This window comes from Oncorhynchus mykiss, chromosome 2 (assembly GCF_057628025.1).
Source record: "Oncorhynchus mykiss isolate SJ-2025 chromosome 2, ASM5762802v1, whole genome shotgun sequence".
Taxonomy (NCBI): Eukaryota; Metazoa; Chordata; class Actinopteri; order Salmoniformes; family Salmonidae; genus Oncorhynchus; species Oncorhynchus mykiss.
Window position 1 is genome coordinate 73,724,574 of NC_143023.1, and position 25,938 is coordinate 73,750,511.

At 42.3% G+C, this 25,938-nt stretch overlaps 2 protein-coding genes across 7 annotated transcripts; one reads left to right on the forward strand and one right to left on the reverse strand.

The window, feature by feature from the left end:
• Positions 1-6,548: 6,548 nt before the first annotated feature.
• Positions 6,549-17,940, forward strand: idh2 (isocitrate dehydrogenase (NADP(+)) 2). Its single transcript, XM_021571480.3, has 11 exons — positions 6,549-6,720; positions 10,987-11,078; positions 12,285-12,450; positions 12,651-12,811; positions 12,893-13,036; positions 13,401-13,537; positions 16,253-16,404; positions 16,518-16,630; positions 16,936-17,033; positions 17,300-17,392; positions 17,585-17,940. The coding sequence occupies exons 1-11, from the start codon at positions 6,606-6,608 to the stop codon at positions 17,667-17,669; spliced, it is 1,356 nt and encodes a 451-aa protein (XP_021427155.3). The 5' UTR covers positions 6,549-6,605; the 3' UTR covers positions 17,670-17,940.
• Positions 17,941-17,992: 52 nt separating this feature from the next.
• On the reverse strand, positions 17,993-24,993 carry LOC110495933 (uncharacterized). Of its 6 annotated transcripts, none has more exons than XM_036955327.2 (5): positions 24,713-24,993; positions 21,323-22,807; positions 20,257-20,448; positions 20,003-20,177; positions 17,993-19,604 (listed from the first exon to the last, which is right to left on the reverse strand). In XM_036955327.2, the coding sequence occupies exons 1-5, from the start codon at positions 24,755-24,757 to the stop codon at positions 19,438-19,440; spliced, it is 2,064 nt and encodes a 687-aa protein (XP_036811222.2). In that variant the 5' UTR covers positions 24,758-24,993; the 3' UTR covers positions 17,993-19,437. The 6 variants fall into 6 exon arrangements, with proteins under 6 accessions (XP_036811222.2, XP_021427143.3, XP_036811245.2 ...); XM_021571468.3 differs by having other exon boundaries at positions 21,293-22,807; positions 24,713-24,992; XM_036955350.2 differs by having other exon boundaries at positions 20,003-20,154; positions 24,713-24,872.
• Between the last annotated feature and the right edge of the window lie 945 nt (positions 24,994-25,938).

The window sequence follows — 25,938 nt, forward strand, 5'->3', positions numbered from 1 at the left end:
GTCGTTGTTGTGAATGAGAACGTGTTCTCAGTCAACTTACCTGGTAAAATGAATCAAATTTAAAAATAAATGCAATTAATTATATAATACCTATTGTGTGACTTATACCTCTTTGATATGGCGAAACTGATCCTATATGTGTAAAATGTCCAGATTTGTTCTCTCTCACTGGTTTCTAAGTGATACTGTCACACCCTGATCTGTTTCACCTGTTCCTGTGATTCTCTCCTCCCCCTCCAGGTGTTGCTTATTTTACCCTGTGTATTTATCCCTGTGTTTCCTGTCTCTCTGTGCCAGTTTGTCTTGTATGTGAGTCAAGTCAACCAGCGTGGTGTCCCCATATGCCTTTTTATATATATATATATATATATAGATATATATATATATTTTTTTGCTTTCCTCTTTTTGATAGTCTTCCTGGATTTGACCTGTCTTACTCTGGACTACTATCCTGCCTGCCCTTCGGTACCTTTTGGACTCTGAACTGGTTTTGACCCTTTTCCCTGTCCACGACCATTCTCTTGCTTTACCCTATTGGATTAATAAAGATTGTACGACTCCAACCATCTGCCTCCTGTGTCTGCTTCTGGGTCTCACCTTGTGTCATGATAGATAGTATGTTATGCCAGATTTAGATCATCACTAGGGTAAGGTGTACTAAAGAGATGTGAGTAAACTGGATATTGTGTTCTCTGAAACCAGAACCTAATCTTGCATGGACTGGCAATCTGTCACAAGATGATAGACTACTGTGTGTGACATCCAGAATGGAAGGTGCCCTAAAGATATGTACATAACATTTGTACCTTAGGGCCTTTTCAGTTTGTTGGGTAATATTTGATATGTTACTAAAAGGTTGAACTGCAGTCCAGACTGCCTGGAAGAAAAAAATCCATTCTAAGGGTCAAAAGAGTAGGTTCTCACTCAAGTCATACAGTGGGGCAAAAAAGTATTTAGTCAGCCACCAATTGTGCAAGTTCTCCCACTTAAAAAGATGAGAGGCCTGTAATTTATCATAGGTACACTTCAACTATGACAGACAAAATTAGAAAAAATAATCCAGAAAATCACATTGTAGGAGTTTTTATTTATTTGCAAATTATGGTGGAAAATAAGTATTTGGTCAGTAACAAAAGTTTCTCAATACTTTGTTATATACCCTTTGTTGGCAATGACAGAGGTCAAACATTTTCTGTAAGTCTTCACAAGGTTTTCACACACTGTTGCTGGTATTTTGGCCCATTCCTCCATGCAGATCTCCTCTAGAGCAGTGATGTTTTGGGGCTGTTGCTGGGCAACACGGACTTTCAACTCCCTCCAAAGATTTTCTTTGGGGTTGAGATCTGGAGACTGGCTAGGCCACTCCAGGACCTTGAAATGCTTCTTACGAAGCCACTCCGTTGCCCGGATGGTGTGTTTGGGATCATTGTCGTGCTGAAAGACCCAGCCACTTTTCATCTTCAATGCCCTTGCTGATGGAAGGAGGTTTTCACTCAAAATCTCACAATACATGGCCCCATTCATTCTTTCCTTTACAAGGATCAGTCATGCTGGTCCCTTTGCAGAAAAACAGCCCCAAAACATGATGTTTCCACCCCCATGCTTCACAGTAGGTATGGTGTTCTTTGGATGCAACTCTGCATTCTTTGTCCTCCAAACACGACGAGTAGTAGGCTTTGTTACTTTGGTCCCAGCTCTCTGCAGGTCATTCACTTTGTCCCCCCGTGTGGTTCTGGGATTTTTGCTCACCGTTCTTATGATCATTTTGACCCCACTGGATGAGTTCTTGCGTGGAGCCCCAGATCGAGGGAGATTATCAGTGGTATGTCTTCCATTTCCTAATAATTGCTCCCACAGTTGATTTCTTCAAACCAAGCTGCTTACCTATTGCAGATTCAGTCTTCCCAGCCTGGTGCAGGTCTACAATTTTGTTTCTGGTGTCCTTTGACAGCTCTTTGGTCTTGGCCATAGTGTAGTTTGGAGTGTGACTGTTTGAGGTTGTGGACAGGTGTCTTTTATACTGATAACAAGTTCAAACAGGTGCCATTAATACAGGTAACGAGTGGAGGACAGAGAAGAAGTTACAGGTCTGTGAGAGCCAGAAATCTTGCTTGTTTGTTATTGACCAAATACTTATTTTCCACCATAATTTGCAAATAAATTCATTAAAAATCCTACAATGTGATTTTCTGGGAAAAAAAATCTCAGTTTGTCTGTCATAGTTGAAGTGTACCTATTACAGGCCTCTCTCATCTTTTTAAGTGGGAGAACTTGCACAATTGGTGGTTGACTAAATACTTCTTTGCCCCACTGTATGTCATAGCACTGTCTCTCCTCTGATTGACCTTTCATCTAGATCACTGTAGGAGTGAAAATACATTTGATAACATATTGTCCAGGGATCTAGAGGATAGACAGGCTTGTGGTTGGTTATCTAGGAAAAAAAGATAACAAATGCATATATTTGTGTTCTGAGTTCCAAAGAATTACTAATGTCATATAAATGGAAGAATCCCCCCCAAAAATTGTGGAGGAACATAAGTAGTTCATTTGTGGCATGTGTGTAAAACGTGTTTAAACACATTTGATTAAAATGTCCTCTGAGTGTCTTTGTCCTTTAATGCCTTCCCTCCTCTGACTTTATGAACTTGGGAGGTGACCTGCCTGGTCTTAACTGAGGGACTGGCTCACCTCCAAGCTTTAACTCTCACATGACTGCACTTCCCATTCTTTCTCCCAGTATGGTAACCCTCAACAGCTAATATTAGAGCCCTTCACAGAGGAGACGGAGTGTGAGAGGATTGTGTTGGCTCCATGTCCCAGTCCATACACAACCCATCTGGGCCTATCAAACCATAGAATATATTAACTGCGCTGTGAATTTGGACAACCAGCATAGAATGTCTTTACTCTAACTGCTGCTGAGAGTAAATTATGCCTACCTAAAACGTTATATTCAAATTAATCATGGCTGCGTCTCATTCTGTGTATATCATCATAGCTGCGGGAAGTAGTTTGGGGGTGGGCATGGTGAGTTTTTTTTCGCTGACTGGGTTGGGAGTATAAAAATGTCGCCCAGACATTATCACCCCAATATTAGGTTTATTAGGTTTACAGGTCTGTAGAATGGTGTGTACAATGTACTACTCAACCTCATACATAGGCTACATTTACTTATTTAGGCTACTTGTGGAACAGTGCATACAGTGCAACATGAAATAGATGCATAATGCACACTATCAAGGCCAACTTCAAATACCCACATCAATGTGAAAGTATCCGGAACATAAAACAGCTGACTGCGAATGCGAACTATGCCAGATAAATCCTACACGTGCATTGAAATAAAAGGAATACTTCAAAGGAATCGCTTAAGGCTACAATCGACAAGGATGCATAAAGACAAACAAATTCGACCAAGGAATGAAAAACAATCTACACATTAAGTCCACACCCATGATTTAGCACCGCTGCCCGCCTGGTACAGGTAGGCATAGTTGAGCTCTGTGTGGTGTTGCTGAATGGACCTTGTCTCTGTCTAGTAGCCAGCTAGAATTAAGCTGTTCAGTTTGTGGGCAGTTAGACATTTTCTGGGGACAGTAGAGTAGAGTAGCCTACAATGCTTATATGAAAGTCATAACTGGCACGCAGATTTTTTTAAACTGCAGGATCAATTGTAAATTGTCACTCATATAAAAAAAGGTTGCAGACCCCCTGCTATAGGCTATATGAAACCATCCTTGTGTGAAACATTTTGTATCATCAGCAAGACTACTCAGAGAATATTCATATTGCAAAATAGTAGCCAATGAGGAGGCTGCCCCGAAAAACAGTTTGTCTCTATCTGAAATCATTGTGTTGCCTATGCAGCATCTGTTTGCTCATTATATACAAAAGAACAGCCCTACATCCACACTATAGCTAAATAACTTAGTCATATTTAATGAAGTTTTACCATCAATATTTATCTGTTAGAACATCTCATTTTAATTCAGGAAGATGGACAAGCAAGACTGATAGAGTAAGAGATGAAAGAGGCAGGTAGGCTACAGGTAGGGATGCAGGCAGAGGATAATGATGTAGGCCTAAAGCAAGAAGTTACAAAAATTAGCCCAACTAGGTAATAATTAATTATTTGCATTATCTAAATGATAATTCTGTCACTGCATGACAATGCACATTTGTTATAGTCTACAATTTTTATCTTTGAAGTTAAAACAAGACATGTCTTTTGGGGAAATGCTCTAAATATCAAGTTGTTTAGTTGTTTATCTTCATACCAATAGGACTGAAACATGAAACCAAACTTGCACTAGTCTACTGGGAAAATAAATGAAAGTAACAATTAGGCTTACAGCTCTCACAACCTATATTTTAATAGCGAAAAACTAGCTTTTGGTTTTGAATGGTCACCGAAAAGGAGGGATCCCCACCTCCCAATTAAATTCACCCTTGGATATCAGAATACAACAACGTTAACAAGCAATGTTCTCTCTAACGCCTCGATCACACCAACAGTGTTTTTATACACCAGAAGTACATCATTTTCCAATGGAACGCTGCGTTTGCCTTGCAGCATTGCGTTGTTGAGGCAGTTGCAGTGCGTTCTGTGTGGTGCATACATTGGAATTTCTTCTCTTTTTTAACCTTTATTTAATTAGGCAAGTCAGTTAAGAACAAATTCTTATTTACAATGACGGCCTACCCCTGCCAAACTCTCCCCTAACGCCGCACTATGGGACTCCCGATCACGACCAGTTGTGATACAGCCCAGGATTGAACCAGGGTCTGTAGTGACACCTCTAGCACTGAGATGTAGTGCCTTAGACCGCTGCACCACACGGGAGCGAATGTGTGCATCAAACTGTAGGGTATGTGTAGATGGCTTGACAGAAATGGTAGCAGAAGGTAAATGTTGAACTTTTGTTGCACACTTATCCAGATGATGTTGTGTATCATTTTGCATAATTACCCTATTGGTGTGTTCAAGATGTAAGCTGCACAGCTCCTCCAGCACTGCCACACCAGGCCACATAGAGACGCAAGAGACTGAACTTCACTGAGTTCACCCCATTAGTTTTCACTATATAGATCAACGTTTTTCTGTGATCGAATCAACATTACAGTGTATCAGCCCCTTTTCAATGCAACAAACCAAAACAAATCTAGTTTTGCATTATTGAATCTGTAATTTTGTTGTAGACAGAGCCAGAGCGCAACAGTGTCGATTTCTATTGGTAGGTAGCCCAGGAGGGGTCTTTCAATCACCCCAGAGTGAATGAATGCGCTTTTCAGATCAGAGCCATAATTGTGAAATTTGTTGATATCCTTTGCTAGTTAGAACGTTATTAGCCCAGTTATAGATAAGTATAGGTCAGCAATGGGGAGTTACTGCTTCCTACAAGAGCGCAAAACATGTAGGCTACTTTCAAGCTGTCTTTGAAAGGAGTCAAGTAAAAAGCTTATGACTTTATTAAAGGGGCAGTGTTGTATTTTGAGACAGGCTTGAATATGCAAATTAGCCAACAGTCAGAGGGGTAGCCTACATTGTCTAATTTTCTGTGTGGTAATAATAATACATTTTATTTATAAAGTGGTTTCTTGCATCATACAACATAAGACAATGCACTTTACAGTCAGCTATTTGGCCAATGGTGTTACAGACCAAGTAAAAAATAATGAACTAATGTCAGCCTTTCATAATGTAAAAACATTTTTTAAACTCTAATGCAATGTAGGCTATATCATAGAAATAAAAAGCTATTTACATGTGAAAATGTCATGGGATATGCTCTATTGGTTTTGTTGGTAGGCCTGCATTAGGCTCAAATAGCCACACAACCCTATTGGCTACTGTCAAAAACTGTAAGAGTACAGCCTCAGTGTACAAGTTTCCTTTCACAAGACCTCAAATGTATTCAGTGCACCCCAAAAATGTGAGGGCACATTGTTTACAAATTCAAATTCAAAGCAATCAGGGCACTGCCTTAACAGCTGACTGGTAAAGCAACTGGCAGTCTGCCATCTGCTTTCTAAAAGTCTGCTCTCCGAGCAATGCTTTGCATGGTCCTAGAGCCAGAATTTACAAATGGAGCTAAGGCATTTTAATCGGGATTGTAATGCTTTCAATGTACTTTTTATATCAAAGGCTAATACAGGACTGGTAAAGGCCCAGTGCACAATTTGTGATTTAAAAAAAAATAATGTATTTGTATTTTTATTGTATTTAAAATAAAAATAAAAATCTGGTCAGATTTTTCAGAGGGTGCACCCCTACTTCCCGTGATCATGAATAAAACTGAAAGCTAACTGGCTCTTGTCTAGAATCGAGACAGCAGAACGGACGGCTGCGCAGACAACCCAGTCTCCCAGCCTATACCTCTCCTCTCAGATTGGGTTGGCGCAGAATGAAAATCATAAATACCCAATGCGGATTGGGACGGTTAGTTAGAAGTCCCTCCCTCCTCTATTGTCTTTGACTGTGTGACGTAACGTCAAGCGTGGGTGGGGTGGTGCTGACTATATTGCAGTGAGCGGGGGTTCATTTCGGCCCTTCTTTGCTCGGAGTTTCACGGTTATTAAGCTGCAAGTAATTTAGGCAAATCATGGCTGGGTACTTGAAGGTCCTCCGCTCTCTCTCTAGGTCGGCGACCACTCTCTCCAAAAACCCCGCTGTGCTCGCGCCAGCTGCAACCTCCCAGAGTTTGCAACAGAGGAATTGTGAGTTTTGAGCCAAATAGTGGCCATTTGTCATAGTTACATGATATTTTACAGAATCATACAAAAATGACTTTTATAAGGCACACCGGCAAAGCCCGGCAAAGTAACATTAGCCTATCCCGTGTAGCTTTCTCGCCGTTACTTTAGCTCGCTATGGTAGCTGTCTCTTGCGCCCCATTTGGCCAGTTTTTTTAGATGTTTGTTTATTTTGGTTGATGGGTAAGTAACTGTTACTACTAATATGAAACATTCTTCAATTAACCAATTTATTCCACGAATGCACATAGCCATTAACCGAGCAAATGTTGTACTAACGTTAGCTGTCAGTGCATAAAATTTACTTGTTACAAAGCGAGTCATCTGCCTGACCTAGAAACCGGTAGCGAGGGGAAGAGGGTCGAGGGAGATTTGTCTGTCACTTTGTTGTCTATAAAATGTAAATAAAAAATGCATTTCACCTTTGGCCTAAAGTAGAGTGCATCACAACGAATTAGGCTAAATGAAGTTCTCGATATTAGATCAATGTATACTAAATATTGAAATATCAAATCTGACCATTACCATTTACCATGCGAGCAACGTTTGTGAATTAATTTATTTTAGATGTGGGGAAAAATGTATAGTGTCAGTATGAAATACGGAATATACATGAATACAATTATTTTTAATAACTGTCTGTGTTTACACCTTCATTGTTTTGCTCTAGACACTTTTTTTGTTGCTAAGAAACCTTTACCAAGGTTAGCCTATTGTGGGACAGGGCTCTGCAACAGAGAAATGGTTGCCAGAAGTGTTACGTCCAACCAGCAGCATAACTGAACCATGTCGCAACTGTGGAGTCTATCAAGAAATGTGTTTGACGGGCACTGATCCTTTTTTTTTTTTTATCTTGACCTCCCTAATAACTTTACAGATGCCCTATAACCTTCCAGATTTACATTCAAATTAGAAAGTCCAAAATATGGATGGTATTTAAGATAGTATTATTTTGTTAGTAGCTAGCTGTAATGCCCTGCCACTTCTGTTCTTTGACTTTGAAGCACTGTATAAAGTAGCAGGTCAGTTGAAGGGTAGCTTGTTTCCCCCTCTATCTGCACACATGTAGGCTTTACACTCCGTTGTCTCTGAATCCTAATCCTGATATTTATGTGTTGGAAGAAGTGACCTAGTTTGCTGCCAGTGATATGTTTGTCTAGAATGGGGTTTTGTGAGGATTGACTCCAACGAAGGGGCTCTAGATAGATTAAAGGCCTTGGTCCTGTTAAAACAACCCACTATCCATCCAGTCATACCCTTGCTGTGGTTGTAAGGACAGACATAAAAGATCAGGCTGATTTTAAAGCAATCACAGGCAACACTTCTGTTAAAGTATTACAATGATCATGGATGGAAACTTTCAAACTATGGTGGATGGTTTTGGTGTGACATTTGACCTTTTCTTAACCAAAAACATCATTAGTCTGAGTTTGTATTGCTTTGATTCAATTGACATGTTCATAAAGGTATTGGCAAACTGTTCAGTTTTTATTATTATTACAGTCACAAGATGGACTTTGTCTGCCAGGAGCATTTTATTGTGTGTAGCTGGAGCTTTGAATTTTGCTGAGTGGAATAATTTTTAAATACAGGCATGAATGGGTATGGTAAATTTAGTGGTCTACTTTTGTCATTTTATTTGGTATAACATACTTAAGGTAAAGTGATATACAGAAAATGGAGTTATATAAATCCACGTTATAACCAACAAATGTTTTGGTCGTCTGTACCATACACAAACACACTTCGTTCAATGCGTATGCAGAAACAAATTACTACTTTAATTTGCTCATCTCAAGCTTCTTGAAGAGTAGCCAAGTTCTGTTTTAAATGGCTGACCTGAAATGTAGCCTAGACCTTCTGTATGTTTAAAAAATTACCTTAAACACACTTGACTGAGATTTTAGTTAGCAGAATAAGCATAGCCATGATCTGACCTTCAAGAGTTAAGCGCATGTAGATATTTTGGTTTGCATTGTCCTTGACTACTCGAATAGGTGTATGTCATATGGATATGAAAGGCCTGTATCACACAAGACAAGCTATCTTTCAGATAAGCCCTCCAGTTGCAAGTGACTGTTTGCTCATGTGTCCCTGTTGGCCTCCTTCTGATATTTTGCATACGTTAATGACTAATGTATAAACATTTTTTGTGAAAGCTTAAAAGCCGGATGTGGAGGTCCTAGGCTGGCGTGATAACACGTTGTTTACGGTTGTGAGGCTGGTGGACATACTGTCAAATTCTCTAAAACGAAGGTGGCTTATGGTAGAGAAATGAACATTAACATCTTTCGAACGGCTCTGGTGGCTATTCCTGCAGTCAGCATTCCAATTGCACACTCCCTCAACTTAAGATGTGACAACTGCACATTTTAGTGGCCTTTTATTGACCCAGGACCTGTGTAATGATCAAGCTGTTTAATCCGCTTCTTGATATGCCACACCTGTCATGTGGATGGATTAGGAAGGAGAAATGGTCACTAACAGGGATATAAAGAAATTTGTGTGCAAAATGAGAAGCTTTTTTTGTCTATGGAAAATATTGGATCTTTTATTCAGCTCATGAAACATGACCAACACTTTACAATTTCTTTTTTATATTTTTGTTCGGTATAGTAGTCATCTCTCCTGCGCGAGTACACATTCTGGGTAAACAATTTCATCTCACCTGCTTCTTCTCTGGCAAGTTGTCATGGTGGATCACATTCTCAACTTTTCCTTGCACATCTTACATTACAAGAGTATTGCAGATTTAGCTTTGTTGTTTTTTTTTTTACAAATGTTTGGAGGGGGGTTGATGAATCTTTCATTCAGAGTTCACCCCAGTCCGTAAGCTTTTTACACCTGGCAACATTCTTGCTCAAAACATCTGATTTCGGCTAAATGTTCTCTACAGTATTCAAAAGTGAAGGATGGCCTAATTGTTGCCAGTTGTGATGGCACGTCAACTATTGGCTCTCAAAGGATTAAGTCCTGTATGACTGAATGAGTCTTCCTTTGATTGCATGCAGTAAACTAGATAACCCAATCTCTCTTTTTACTGTATCCGACTACTGTCTACATTCCTGGGCCATGACCCAATAAAGATGTTCAACCTTTTATTTAACCAGGCAAGTCAGTTAAGAACAAATTCTTATTTTCAATGACGGCCTAAGGGCAGAAAGACAGATTTGTACCTTTTCAGCTCAGGGGTTTGAACTTGCAACCTTCCAGTTACTAGTCCAACGCTCTAACTCACTAGGCTACCCTGCCGCCCCGACCTAAATGAAGACTTGCGGCAGTGATGAGTAAGCGAAGTTATGGACCTTATTTTACTCCTTGTTGAGAGGGTTTGTGAATGTCCAACAGAGTTTCTGGAGTAGGGTGTTTTGAGAGGTGCATAGTTGCTCTAAAGGTCACATGTTGTGTATACTTAATATAAAGGTTGTCGTACAGCATAGGTCCATGTGGTGGTCTTATTTGATCATTCTACTGAATACCGCCATTTTGTTTCTTTACACTTCTTGGATGTCCTGGGGAGCAGTAGAAACATAGACTTGGCAGGAACATCAGAAAGTCACTTGATTCCCTGCACCTCCCCCTTTCCACTCCCTCTCCACTGCATGGTCTATCTGGAAGAGTGGGTGAGGGCCTGCCTTCTGCCAGGGCCTTTTTTAAAAGGCAGAGTCGTGTGGGAGCAGAGCCTTGTTTTCTAATAGATAATTGGACTACTTGTCTGGGTGAATCAGAGGGCATGATGCATTGCAGCTACAGATGAAGGAAAATAGAAATGTCTTGCTGTCAACATTCTTTAGTTATGGGCATTAAGAGAGCTGAATATCTAACTGTTCATGGAGATATGAAACCATGAAGTGCAAATGACAGTGCAGTGTCTTGTAGGAAGAGGTGACTTTGATCTCACAACTCTCCTAATTGAGAACCAACTGTTTCTAGAACCCTCCCAAGCAGCATGAGCCTGTTCATGAAATCTTTTCTGAGACTTTAAGAATATTCAGACTTTCAAAGAAAATATTCCAGTGCATATTGTAGTATTGGTTGTCATTGGTTTTTGGGTGGGCATGTTGCAGTCAAATATCATAAAAAAAATACATTATAATAATACATTTTGTGTGTGTATGGTAATGAGCTAGAATGACTAGGCCAACATTGGTGCTCCTCACTACTAGGTGTAGGTCAAGATTGGGACAAAGGCTGCCAGTTTCCATTAATGCACTCTTCTATTTTGGACAGATGGGGACAAACGTATCAAGGTGTCCCAGCCTGTGGTGGAAATGGACGGAGATGAGATGACTAGGATCATCTGGGAGTTCATCAAAGAGAAGGTGCTGAACTGGGACCATTGGAGGAGGGTAGAGGGATGACACGGTGGTGTCTGTCAGACCCAGGGGAGGATTGCTCTCTGACTAGTCTATTTTTACACAACTGACTGACCCACAAATTGAGAGTGTTTATGTGTCTGAGTGCTGGGAGATTTCCTGTATGCTGTGTTTTTTGTTGTTGTTGTAAGGTTTCTCTCTTGCATTGGCTGCTCGCCTCCTGGAGATAGCAGATGGTGTGTTGGATTAGTCTGAACATAAATATTAATGGAAGAAAAACATGACCCGTTTTCTGACTAAACATGTTTAATGCGTATTGTTCCACGTAAAACAATATGGGATCACACCACATGAATGAGGATACAAATTATTATATCTACCATGTTGTCATGTTGTGTTGCTACCATGCTGTGTTTTTATGTTGCTTCCATGCTATGTTGTCTTAGGTCTCTCTTTATGTAGTGTTGTGGTGTCTCTTGTCCTTTTTGTCCTATATTTTGTATTTATTTTTATCCAAGCCCCCGCAAGAGGCCTTTTGGTAGGCAGTCATTGTAAGTAAGAATTTGTTCTTAACTGACTTGCCTAGTTAAATAAAAAAAACAATGAGTGGTATCTAAATGGCATTCATTGTGTTTTTTTTAAAGATTTCATGTCAGTATTGAATTGACAATCTTACTGTTATTTTGACCCTGATGTGCTTGGACTGTGTTGTGGACATTGATTAAAGCACATCCATACCATCAGTCATAGCTCACTGTTGAGACAATGTCTGGAATCCACTTGTCCTCTGAATAGATTATACCAAAGATCTATTATATTGACAAGATGGTCGAGTGACTGCTCCAACAATGGAAATACATTTCCTCCATGTCCGATGGGACCATTCTAGCAATGAGGCCAGATATGCGTGACTGGCACAACTAAGTTATTTTTCTCAGTTGCCGGAATGCCACGTGCATCCACTTGGATCCGTACATTTGTAACAGCCTAAACATTACAAAACTTCTATTTCATCAGATACGCCTCACATAATTCAGCACTTTTTCACAAACCTCGGACTCTCACCTGGACAGAATATGGGCGCTGTAAATCCTCTCGCTTTGCTTCGTCCTTTCTGTTTATACGTAAGGTCAACTTTCTTTGTCTGTGACAGCCTGCAGCTGGACATAGTTTGAGTTCTGATTCCTCTGTCAATGTGTTTTACTCCTCCAGCTTATCCTCTCCAACGTGGATGTGGAGCTGAAGTACTACGACCTGGGTCTGCCATACCGTGATCAGACTGATGACCAGGTCACCATCGACTCTGCCATCGCCACCCAGAAGTACCATGTCGCTGTTAAATGTGCCACAATCACTCCCGATGAGCAAAGAGTAGAAGGTATTTGAATAACATTTATGTATTTTATAGTTTTACTGTAAAGGTTTCATCCCTTCTCCAAATGCCCCCCCACCCCCAAGGGTCACTCAACTTCACACAATGCATTACATATTTATTTATTTTTCACTCATTGGAACCTACGGTTTATGGTTTAAATGTTGCCATATTGCTGTTAAATGAGAACTGTGGTTTTCCATCAGAGTTCAAACTGAAGAAGATGTGGAAGAGCCCCAACGGAACCATCAGGAACATCCTAGGTGGCACAGTCTTCCGTGAGCCAATCATCTGCAAGAACATTCCCAGGCTTGTTCCAGGTTGGACACAGCCCATCACCATTGGCAGACATGCCTTTGGTGACCAGGTAAGTTCCTTCTAAATGAAAGAAATTGTATTATTTTTGTCTTCAGTATATGTGATTGTAACCTATCCATTGTTTTTACAGTACAGAGCTACAGACTTTGTTATCAGCCAGCCAGGCACATTCAAGATGGTCTTCTCCCCTACTGATGGGAGCAAAGGCCAGGAGTGGGAGGTCTACAAGTTTCCTGGCGGTGGCTGTGGAATGGGCATGTACAACACAGATGAGGCGAGTTCAGCACGTCATTCACTTAAGATTACTTTACTTTATTTTGTCAACTAGATTAAAAATAAAAAAATACTGACATTATTTTGTCCTAGGTTTTTTTACCTATGAGATTCAAGTGGTAGTGCATGGAGTGAGTTCACCTCCTGTAAACCTGCCTTACCATGTTTGTTTACCATCATGAGGAGGAGTGTTTGATTTGACAATATCAGAGGTCATGTGGTAGACTTTCAACTTGTCTAGTGGAAATAGAAGTGTGAAGTGCGGACTAATCGGGGGGTTAATAGCCAGAAGGATGTTAACCTCTGTACTGCTGCTTATGACCTACTCTTGGGGTGACCCATGTTCTCTTTCTATTCTACCACAGTCTATTTCAGGCTTTGCGCACAGCTGCTTTCAGTACGCCATTGGCAAGAAGTGGCCCCTCTACCTAAGTACCAAGAACACCATTCTCAAAGCCTACGATGGTAGATTCAAGGACATCTTTGAGGAAATCTACCAGGCGTTAGTATTTATTTTTATGACCTCTTTAGCCTTAACCGGTTATGGAGTAAAATATTGGTTGTTTCTTCCTGGTTCATGGGGTTCCTCGCATAGTTTATATTGTGTAATGCACTGAACTCTAGGGTTGTGAGAAATGTACCATTTTCGCTTAACGTTAATACTGCACTATTTAAAAATCGTTTTAAACCTTGTTAAATCATAAAATGAAGCGAATTCACAATTCAGATATGGTTCTGTGTATGACCGCTGGGGGGGGGCAATGCACTTCACTCTACCGCAGTCCTGGCTACCTACATACTGGTCGTCACTAGGTACCAAAGTCATAAAGCCAATCTATTTCTCTTCTTAACGTCATTTTAATCCTAACCTCCACTACACTGCTAACCTTATGCCTAACCTTTAAATTAAGGCCAAAAAGAGAGAAAAAAATGTGCATTAATTTTTACAATGGAGAGTTTTGACTTTGGCAGTGGTAACGAGTGAAAACCCTACTTGTACTTGCAGAGCAATCATTGTACAATTTCTCCATCAGTGCCATCACGGTTTTTAGACATGGCATTTGTAGTCTTGTTTTAGATATGCCGTTAAGAGTATTGAAGTCGACATCCTCTACCATTGACAATGGCTGCATATCAACTGCAATAATTTCTGTAATCAGCGCTGTGATTTTCTCGCTGTCTCTTATCGCACTGCTACCAGGAACTGGTTGGGTTGTCCCTTTCAGCACTGCACCTGTACTGCAACTGTAGCTCAGTTCCGCATCAAAGTTTGCATTTCATCAGCTCTTAACGTCTCAAAATATTGCCATACAGGACTTCGCACCTGTCACTTCACTTTATATCTGTGTCAAAAAATTTGAAAGATTCATATCTCCTAACGTTACAGCATTGTTGCATAAGGTATTTGTGAAAAAAAATATATATATATATACAGTGCCTTGCGAAAGTATTCGGCCCCCTTGAACTTTGCGACCTTTTGCCACATTTCAGGCTTCAAACATAAAGATATAAAACTGTATTTTTTTGTGAAGAATCAACAACAAGTGGGACACAATCATGAAGTGGAACGACATTTATTGGATATTTCTAACTTTTTTAACAAATCAAAAACTGAAAAATTGGGCGTGCAAAATTATTCAGCCCCCTTAAGTTAATACTTTGTAGCTCCACCTTTTGCTGCGATTACAGCTGTAAGTCGCTTGGGGTATGTCTCTATCAGTTTTGCACATCGAGAGACTGAAATTTTTTCCCATTTCTCCTTGCAAAACAGCTCGATCTCAGTGAGGTTGGATGGAGAGCATTTGTGAACAGCAGTTTTCAGTTCTTTCCACAGATTCTCGATTGGATTCAGGTCTGGACTTTGACTTGGCCATTCTAACACCTGGATATGTTTATTTTTGAACCATTCCATTGTAGATTTTGCTTTATGTTTTGGATCATTGTCTTGTTGGAAGACAAATCTCCGTCCCAGTCTCAGGTCTTTTGCAGACTCCACCATTCTTCCAGAATGGTCCTGTATTTGGCTCCATCCATCTTCCCATCAATTTTAACCATCTTCCCTGTCCCTGCTGAAGAAAAGCAGGCCCAAACCATGATGCTGCCACCACCATGTTTGACAGTGGGGATGGTGTGTTCAGCTGTGTTGCTTTTACGCCAAACATAACGTTTTGCATCGTTGCCAAAAAGTTCAATTTTGGTTTCATCTGACCAGAGCACCTTCTTCCACATGTTTGGTGTGTCTCCCAGGTGGCTTGTGGCAAACTTTAAACAACACTTTTTATGGATATCTTTAAGAAATGGCTTTCTTCTTGCCACTCTTCCATAAAGGCCGGATTTGTGCAATATACGACTGATTGTTGTCCTATGGACAGAGTCTCCCACCTCAGCTGTAGATCTCTGCAGTTCATCCAGAGTGATCATGGGCCTCTTGGCTGCATCTCTGATCAGTCTTCTCCTTGCATGAGCTGAAAGTTTAGAGGGACGGCCAGGTCTTGGTAGATTTGCAGTGGTCTGATACTCCTTCAATTTCAATATTATCGCTTGCACAGTGCTCCTTGGGATGTTTAAAGCTTGGGAAATCTTTTTGTATCCAAATCCGGCTTTAAACTTCTTCACAACAGTATCTCGGACCTGCCTGGTGTGTTCCTTGTTCTTCATGATGCTCTCTGCGCTTTTAACGGACCTCTGAGACTATCACAGTGCAGGTGCATTTATCCGGAGACTTGATTACACACAGGTGGATTGTATTTATCATCATTAGTCATTTAGGTCAACATTGGATCATTCAGAGATCCTCACTGAACTTCTGGAGAGAGTTTGCTGCATTGAAAGTAAAGGGGCTGAATCATTTTGCACGCCCAATTTTTCAGTTTTTGATTTGTTAAAAAAGTTTGAAATATCCAATAAATGTCGTTCCACTTCATGATTGTGTCCCACTTGTTGATTCTTCACAAAAAAATACAGTTTTATATCTTTGTTTGAAGCCTGAAATGTGGCAAAGGTCGCAAAGTTCAAGGGGGCCGAATACTTTCGGCACTATATATATTGGGGTCTGTTAGTGGTAGTTTTGTGATAACTGCACTGTGACTATAATAAAAAATAAATACAAAATATTTAAAGTTTTCAGTTAGGGATTGTTCTAAATGTTATTGATCCCAATGTCGTTTAAACTTTCACACCCCTGCTGCACTCACTATCATATTGTTTGTGTCCATAGGAATTACAAACCAGAGTTTGACAAGCTGAAGATCTGGTACGAGCACAGGCTCATTGATGACATGGTTGCCCAGGTGCTGAAGTCTGATGGTGCCTTTGTGTGGGCCTGCAAGAACTACGATGGAGACGTACAGTCTGACATCCTGGCTCAGGGTGAGGGATTAGGAAATGTACACTTCACTTCAAATGAAATGAGTTTGGATGAAAATAGTCCTTGTAACAGGTTTGACTATGGGTGACTGACATACTGTATGGGTTCTCCACAGGTTTTGGCTCTCTGGGTCTGATGACGTCAGTGCTGGTGTGTCCCGATGGCAAGACTATTGAGGCAGAGGCAGCCCATGGCACAGTGACCAGGCACTACCGCGAGCACCAAAAGGTTAGTCAGTCTACTAACCGCCTCCGTTACAACCCTAGGTCCATATTGAAGCATAAATCATGGCGCATGCAACAGTGGTATGGGAGGAGTCAAATTAGTGTGTCTGTTTTAATGTCTGCCTGGTTGATTTGTGTATGAACAGTGCTGTCTTGTGGTGGGAAATATGCTGCCAAAATGACTTCATAGGCTGAAAGAAATTATCCATCACCATGGGATTGTTGTAGCCCTATTTTGTACCTGCTTTTACATTATCAGTAAAGTATCGGTATTTCCATGGTTAAACTTTGACCTTTGTCCACTTTTAGGGAAACCCAACAAGCACCAACCCCATTGCCAGCATCTTTGCTTGGACCAGAGGGCTTGAGCACCGGGGTAAACTTGATGGCAACCCTGACCTGATCAAGTAAGAAATTTAATTGAGCTAGTCTTTTAAATTAATATTTTTAACAGATTGTCACTAGATATGATAATTTAATGATCACATTTGGCTTTAACTTAAGTCTTCATATACTGTACCATGAAGGGAATTAATTATCATACAACAAGCAGTTGTGCTGCTTAGTCCCACTGTCCTATTCCATTAGTGTTTGCCAGGCCAAATGGCAGTGTTTTAGATTCACAGGTCAGCTGTTGTGACTATTACTGAAATCTTGTCTGTTTGACCTGCAGGTTCGCTCTGACTCTGGAGCGGGTGTGTGTGGAGACTGTTGAGAGTGGCGTTATGACTAAGGACCTCGCTGGCTGCATTCACGGCCTTTCCAAGTTAGCTCATTACTATTGCATTTACTAAATTATTGATCTGCCTAACATGTTAATTAATGCATGGATCATTGTCATGTTTTTGTATTATAATCAGGGGAAAGAGAATAATTTGATTTTGACCTGTTATTGAAGTGTGCATGACTCTCTCAGGGACAGGGCCTTGACTGAGTAACTTGTGTTCTTTCGTTGCAGATGCAAGCTGAATGAACACTACGTCAACACTGAGGACTTCCTGGACGCCATCAAGAATAACCTGGACAGAGCCCTGGGCAAGTGAAGGACTGAAGAGTGCAACTAGCCTGAATGTGACATTGTCCTGTTTTTGTACCTAATTGTTAACTTCGGTCATACATGCATATTGTCTGAAGAAAGAAGTAATATGTAGTGTGTCAGATTGTACTGTTGATCTGTTCCATCTAGCACTCCTGTCCCTATTTCCAGGGTTCTATTTTTGTAAAGAAGTACTATATTCCGATACTGTATTATGCCTTCAAAGCAACATGAAGGCCATGTCAAGAATATTTGCTAATACATCTTGTTTGATCTTATGCTTGTGTTCTGCCTCATTTTAATATTCTATGATAAAAGGAGCACACTGAGTTTAAAGGTAAATAAATTTATTATTTTACAGTATTGTCTGGCACACATTTTACATAGTTCTAGCAACAGGATATTTCCACACCAATGTGTAACACAGAAAGCCATTCAAGTTCCAGCTATTTTTTTTTTTCCCCCTCTAAATAGTTCTCTCAAATTTGCATTTTGTTTATTAAGGTGATGCAGGTGATGTCTGTAAAATTAAGCAGGGGAAAAAAATATAGTGAATTTCCCAAATGTTCAGCTGGGTCTGTGGCCCTGTCATGTTGGGAGTTGTCGTTCATCACTTTAGACCAGTGTGCAGCATGATGGATAGCACACTCCAGGGCACTTCATTTCTGTCAAGTTTTAGGACCGTTCCTGTTGAGACTCCGCCCTGAACCAAAACCACCATGCGTATGCAGGGGCTGCATTTGCTTTTGAGATCTGTCCCATAAAGGCTTGCATGGGGGCATAAATTGTGACGTATCATGAAAAATGAAACTGCACTAGTGTCTTCATGGTAATCCTTTTTAAATATACTTTGGGGAGGATAAAGCCCAAAGTCTATTGGGAAACATGAACTCAAGCTCTACAATGCAGAGAAAGGGTGTCACTAGACTGCTATTGTGTTTGGCAATATGGCCCAGATTTGGTCAGATTCTTTGGTGACTACATCGGAGGGGCAATATAATTTATTTTGCTTTTAGCACACTAAGATAAGATGTGGTCTGCATCAATACACTTATTTGACTGGGGACAAAAGTGACAATGCAAGAACTTAATCAAGCAATATTAGCGTCTGACACTGGGCGACGGATTTATTTCTGCACATTGCAAATATAACAATGAAATTACAATCCTAGAACTGTAGTTGAAACTACTCACAGTATAAAATGTTAACCTGGGAAGTAAAAAAAAAAAAAAATGGTTGGTTCACATGAACTGCTTTGAACGGTATCAGCTTTGGTAAGGGACATGAACAGAGGACACATTTGACAGGCCTGTATGCATTTCTAGACATGTTAGTAAAAGCAATAATACTCAGCTGTATTCTGACTTATCTGCAAACTTGCTCGGGATTGTCTGAGTAAGTGCATTTCACTATCACATATTTGTTTCCCTAAAACGTGTGCTTACAGAGTTAGGCCACCCCTGGGGATGTATGTTGAGTAGGACTCTCCCAGGAGGTTAGATGATTTATTTTCAGATATGACCTTTTTCACGTGAACACATCAATCACAATGTTGTGGCACCTAGAGGTGAAGTCACGTTTCAATACAAAACAAGATGCCGACGAGAAATGTACAATCCCAAATGACCTGTCTCTCACTCCCAATGAATATCAGAGCAAGAAAACCGAGATTCCAGTGCATATGAATGGGCAGATTCCACCACTTTAAACTGCTAGCGGCACTACCTCCCTTTTAGTTTACACTTCTACTCAATATGGAGTCTTTTGTCATCATTCATGCTGTGTTGTAGCGCCCTGGACCCTTGGTGTAGCTGCTATAATACTCCAATTCAGACAGTTTAGCGATGTCTGGTGTGTTGATACTGGCCAGGTTCTCTCGTTCGCTGAATTCAAGGTTCTCTTCATCGTAGTCCTCCTGGTTCTCTATGTCAGGGGGGGCTTCTGAGGAAGGAAATGCACAGACACACTCATGAGCCCATCTTGTCCTCTCTCACACACACAGCAACTCCCAGCCTCAGAGGACAGCCTCCCTATCACTCTCCACTGATAGAGACAGGAATGTCTAATACAAGAACTTCTATATTTACAAAACAGAGGGAGAAGAGCGGCAGAAAAGCACCATAACACTTGGCCAGTAGATTACAGTGGACTGACTGACAACAACGCAACATGACGCCCATTCAAATTTCAAGTGTATCTGAGAAATGAACATTATGTAAACATTTTCGTATTTTTTTTTTTACATGGTATTGCATTAATTCATGACCAAAATCATAACTGCCATCAGGTGCATAACTGACATAAGGTATAAACTGATGGGTGGTACTGATGTTAGTCACCTCGTCCGTCTGGTGAAGCATCCAGGACGCCGTGTTTGACCTTCATGTGTCGGCTCAGATTGCCCTTCAGGTTGAACTTGCTGGAGCAGTAAGGACACTTGAAGGGCTTGCTGCCAGCGTGGAGGTGCATGTGGCCCAGGAGGTTGTACATTCTGTTGAAAGATTTGCCACACACCTGGAACACAATAGAATAACAATACTCTTGGAACTGTGGAACTCAACCCATGCTGTCTACTGAGACCTACTCCTCTTACCTTGCACTTGAAAGGTTTGACAGGCAGGTGGACGATCATGTGTGTTTTGAGGGTCTGTTTCTGGATGAAGGTCTTGAAGCAGACGTGACACTGGAAGGGCCTGATGCTGGCGTGGATCAGCATGTGTCTCTTGAGGTTAGCAGAGAGGGTGAACTCCCGGGCACACACCTCACATTTGAATTCTTTCATACCCTGGGAAAATAACGAGGGTTGGCAATTTAATTAATTAGATAATTTTCTTGTTGATAAACAGCAAGCTATGGTTTCACAGAGACATTGAAATTAACATAAATATTGGTTGTTATTATAGAGAAGCATACACACACAAACACAGAGAAATCATAGGTCAGAGCAGGATGTGTAATTGCTGTATGGTAGACGTGAAATCCTTGCTTAATGGCCTCAACTTGATGCATACACATTAGTTCCACCAAGTGTTGGCTCTGAGCCTGTGATGCTCTCACAATATGGAAAGGTGCATGTTTAGTATTGAAAAGCGCATTAAAACATTAACATGAATGTTTGGATACGCCTAGATTTTGATGAACACTAAAAATAAGTGTAATTATTCGTAACAGTATTTGTAAGCCAATATTTGAGTAAATATTTTGTTAATGTGACACCATAATTACTAAGAGCGAGGCTCTAGGTCTAGACAAATCATGGTAGAGATCAGAGCATAAAAAAAGGTATGAGTTGGTATGACACACCTCACAGCACAAAGCACATACAGGAAGAGGTCAGGCCAAATACAATGAACCAAGCACTTTGAAGGCTATGTTTACACTGCAACTGGTTGGGGCAATAGGAATAACAGCCTTTAGATATTTTGATATACCTCTGAGTTCACCTAACCCCATTTGTCTCTGTCTCTTAAAGTCTGAATTTATGGGAATATTGAGCAACACACTACAGCCCTTATCTTAGAGTTTATCACATTAATCAAGGGGTATGTGATTCATTAGAAGCAGACTACTTGATGACCTAGAGCATAGTGGAATATATGGACCATCAAAAGTCAGTGGAGTTTCAGTACCTGGTCAGCGAGGGCTTGCGGTATTAGTACCTTATGAGTGAGGGCATGCTGCTTGAGGTGATGGATCTGGACAAACTCCATGCCACACTCGGGGCAGACGTAGGGCCTTACGTTCTGGTGCTTCATGAGGTGGTTCTGCAGCTGGCTGCGGTAGGCAAAGGACTTGTTGCACTCGGTACACTGGTAAGTCGTGGGGCCCTGGTGGCTGGTCTGGTGGCGCTTCAGGTGGGCGTGGGTGGGGAACTCCATACCACACTGGGAACACAAGTGGCAGTGGCCGTTCTCGTGCTTGTTCTCGTGGGACCGGAGCTCACTGGGGTAGGCGAAGCCTCGCCCACAGAAGCGGCAGCTGTAAGGCTTGATGTCGGAGTGCTGCAGCATGTGCCTCTTCAGGTGGCTGGTCTGGGTGAAGGCCTTCTTACACACGGTGCACTTGTGTGGCCGGGTGCCCTGGTGGGTGAGCAGGTGGGTCTGGAGGTGGCTGGGCTGCTTGAACAGCTTGCCACAGTGCAGGCACTCGTGGGGCTTGATGCCATTGTGGCCCAGGATGTGGGTGACCAGGTTGTACTTGGAGGTATAAGACTTCTCACACATGCGGCACTTCCATCTCTTCAGGCCCTCTCCCACATCCACGCAGTAGGACTCATCTATCTGGACGTTGATGTCCAGCCGGTCGATCTGCATGCGCCTGGCTATCCCCTCGGCGTCTGCAGCCCACAGCATGCCCTGGCTGCTCTCGTCATAGTCCCCCACGGCCACGTCAGCAGACTCATAGGCCACCTCGCTGGACTCAAAGTAGTGGTTCATGATGGGATTGGGACTGTCTCCCCTATCTCCTCCAGTCTTGAGGTTCAACACTCCGTCCTCCTCAGCTAACTCCTCTTCTTGCCCCTCTCCTCCTCCCCCTCTCCTCTCCTCTGGCCGAGTGTCTGTCTTGGTCTGACTGGACGTCTCTCTCACACACACAGCACAGTTACCACAGCTCTGCTCCTCCTTCAGAGGCCCTCTGTGAGTGGCTGGCTCCTCCATCTTGCCTGGGCTGCTAGGGCTCTTTGCCATATGGATGCAGGACGGAGGGGTTTCAGACTCTCCCCTCTCCCCTTTGACCTGAGTCTGTACGCTGGGGACTTTGTGATGCTCCCCTGGCACTCCTCCTTCATTCCTGGGCCCCCTGGTTCTCCCTCTGGGCCCGGGGCGCCTCCTCTCATTCCTGTGGGGCTCCGACTCCCCTACAGGCTCAGCCAGGTAGTCCCCGTTGGCCCCAATCAGCTGGTCAGCGTACTCATACTCCATGCCCTCTGGAGGAGGAGGGGTCCTGCCATACTCCCTGGGCTCGCCCATGTAGAAGCCATTGGGGGCGATGGTGGCTCCAAAGATCTCATTCTGGGAGATGAGGCCCAGGACAGCAGCCTGGGCTAGAGACAGCACCACCACGGGATCTGTCTGTGTTCCTGCATCCACCTGGCCTTCCATCACCTTGGGGTAGCACCGCACCAGACGGCCACTCTCCTCCTCCTGACAGAACACACACACAGCACTGATCAGGTCAGCACACAGCAGCAGCCCACATCACACAAGGACATGTATTCAGCATTGTGAGATTGCTTTATAACATAAGACACGTTGCTTACACATATTGCTTAACTACAAGGACTGACCAACAGATCTCTCTAAGTGATATGGATTCCTAAGAAATCAATGGTAGGTGTGTGTGGTGGGAATAATGATTAAGGATAGCCCTTAAGATCCCTGAAGTGGTCTGACATTTGTTTGTTATGCAACCCTCCTTCCCTACAACTCCACTGTTACAAGAATGTTTTCCAGACAGTGTTAGCCTGCTAGAGACAGTCAGCCGCATTCTGACAACACCGGGCTTCTTTGCTCTGAATCCAGTAGAGCACATTAGATGGAGGAGATAAGGCCGATCTGTGCCTGAGCCCCGCTTCCTTCCTTGACATCCTTTAAAATAATAAGGAACAGAAATGGGATGCAGGTCCAACCAGGAAGTGGACTTCCGTGGCCTGTCCACAGAGCTTCCTGTGGAGTCCAGAGTGGCCCTGGCCAGGCTGAACATGCTGGATTCATCATCACTGGGTTGAAGGTTGGGGCTATCTACCAGTCCCATTCATGAGGAGCAAGCCTAGCTGTCTGCCTTGCACACCTGACAGACTCAGTTATAACCATGACAGAACTCTCAAATCTTTCGATATTCAAGACTTATACATAAGAGTAAGGTTGTGGTTTAAACTGAAATGCAGCATGACACGCTACAAATTATTGCGTTTTCCCTCTAGATGTTTGAAAAGGTGGAACTAGAAGAAAGCTGAATGCTGGCATGACCAAGCCTCAGCTCTATGATACATGACAAGTCACTAGACACCCCGATACTTTCAGTTGTTTCCTACAAACCTGGTGAAGTGATGGGAAAATGAATGAGAAAAACCTGTCTCTTTATAGGCCTACACCTTAGTCTAGGTCATACAATACCACACATCATGAGCTGCTACCTTTCATAATACAATACTGAAGAAAGAGACAGAGGATGGAGAGATGGGAAAAAGGAGAGAGAGAGAGAGAGAGAGAGAAGGAAAGAGTTGAGTAGACCTGGATGCCCTGATAACCACGTCATTTATAATTACTGCTTTTAAAGTAGTCAGACAAGGACAAACTGTGTGTTTGTGAGAGAGGAACAGAGTGAGTGAGGTGTGTATCTATCTCTCTCTCTCTCTCTCTCTCTCTGTGTTTGTGTGTGTGTCTCTGTGTGTGAGAGAGAAAGAAGGAGAGGGAGGAAGAGAGAGGGAGATGTGGGCGGGGGAGGAGTGGCGGGAGGGAGGGAGGGAGAGAAATGAGATGGAGGGGCTGAAAGATAAAGAAAGAGAAGGGAGGGAGGGAAGAGGAGGGAGGTGAAGGGAGAGATTGAGTGAGCATGTGAGAGAGAAGGGAAGAGGGAGAGAAAGGAAAAGGAGAGGGAGGGGTGTGGGGGGAGTGAAAGAGACAGATAGAGACAGAGTGAGTGAGTGAGAGAAAGAGAGAAAGGAGGGGAGGTAGAGGGGGGAAGGAAGGAGAAAAACACGACAAAATGAAAGGCAGGAGAAATGAAAGACAAATAACAGAGAAACAGAAAGGCAAGATAGTAATTGCAAGAATCCATAGTTATTCATTTTAAGTTGTATGTAAGGTTTAAGACAAAATGTCAAACAATGAGAACCAAATTATTAACAATAGCCTAGCAAATGTGTGAGAGACAGAGAATAGTTAGTAGTCTAGTCTTATCTGTAAAATATGTTATTGCTGCAGTACTCTATGTAGAAAAGTAATCTCCTTTGACTTAGACATACACAGTGTAACCACCTTTAAAACAACCCCACTATCTGAACTAGTATTGTAATCACGGTCTCAGAGGATAGGCTAACAACTCACCACATTGTTCCTGGTGTGATGTTTGAGGTGTTTCAGGGATCTCATCCTTCAGGAGAACTGAGTGGAGTAAAAAAATCCAGCTCCTATTTATATCTGTGGGAGAGTGGGGCGGTCCCACGACTCATCCTCCTCCTACTGTTGCTGTTATCAGAACTGACTGTGCCGGCCCCGCCTCCCCTGCCGCCTCCCCTGCCCCCTCCACACACACACACACACACACACACACACACACACACACACACACACACACACACACACACACACACACACACACACACACAATCACCCCATTTCTTTCTTTCTTTCTCTCTCTCCCTCCCTACCCCTTCCTTCCTACATCTCACTTCTCTTTCTCTCTCCCCCTCTCCTTTTTCATTCTCTCTCTCTTTCCCCCCTCACTCACTCACACACACACACACACACCGACAAACACACATACATACAGCACACGCATTTTCTCTCTCTTTCTCACCACACACAATTCAGCATGACCCTTCAACACACATTTGTCTTTAAGGCACACAGAAACCCTAGCTTCTCTTATCACACTCATACTTTGCATTTCCTTTTGCAAGCATACTCCAACACACAAACAATTATAACATCTAATCAGTTGCTCCTCTGTGTGTGCGCGCGCAGAGACACACACACCGACACAGTATGGGTGTAGGTGTGTCTGTCAGTGGCTGTCACAAAAATAGTGACTGAGATATGCAAGAATATTTACTTTCTAGAGAACATGTAGTTTGTTGGCTTTATTTCTTAAATTAAATGTATTAAAAGTGAGACAGTTTTAAGTGTACCATGTCTGACATTCAGTAGAAAAATGAGTGACAAACGAAAGAGGAGAAAGGAGAGAAAATCAGTCAGGAAAGAGAGGGAGGGAGTGAGACAGACATGGGGGAGAGAGAATAAGGAAGAAAGAGGGAGAGGGAGTGAGACAGAGAGGTGGGAGGAAGGGGGGTTAGAGAGACAGAAAGAAAAAGAGAGAGAGGAAAGAGAGATGGGGGAGGGGGAGGGAAGAACAGAATGCAGCAAAAAAGGAGGAAGAAGGGAAAGGAGAGACTGGGGGAGGGAGAGCAAAGCATAAGAAAGGATGTGGTAAAAGAAAGAGAAAGAAAGAATGAAAGAGAAAAGAAAATAGAGGAGGGAGGGGGAGTGTTCGAGAGGGGGTGGGGATGGGGAAGAGAGATAGAGAGAGGGAGGGCTGAAAGAAAATGCAGTGA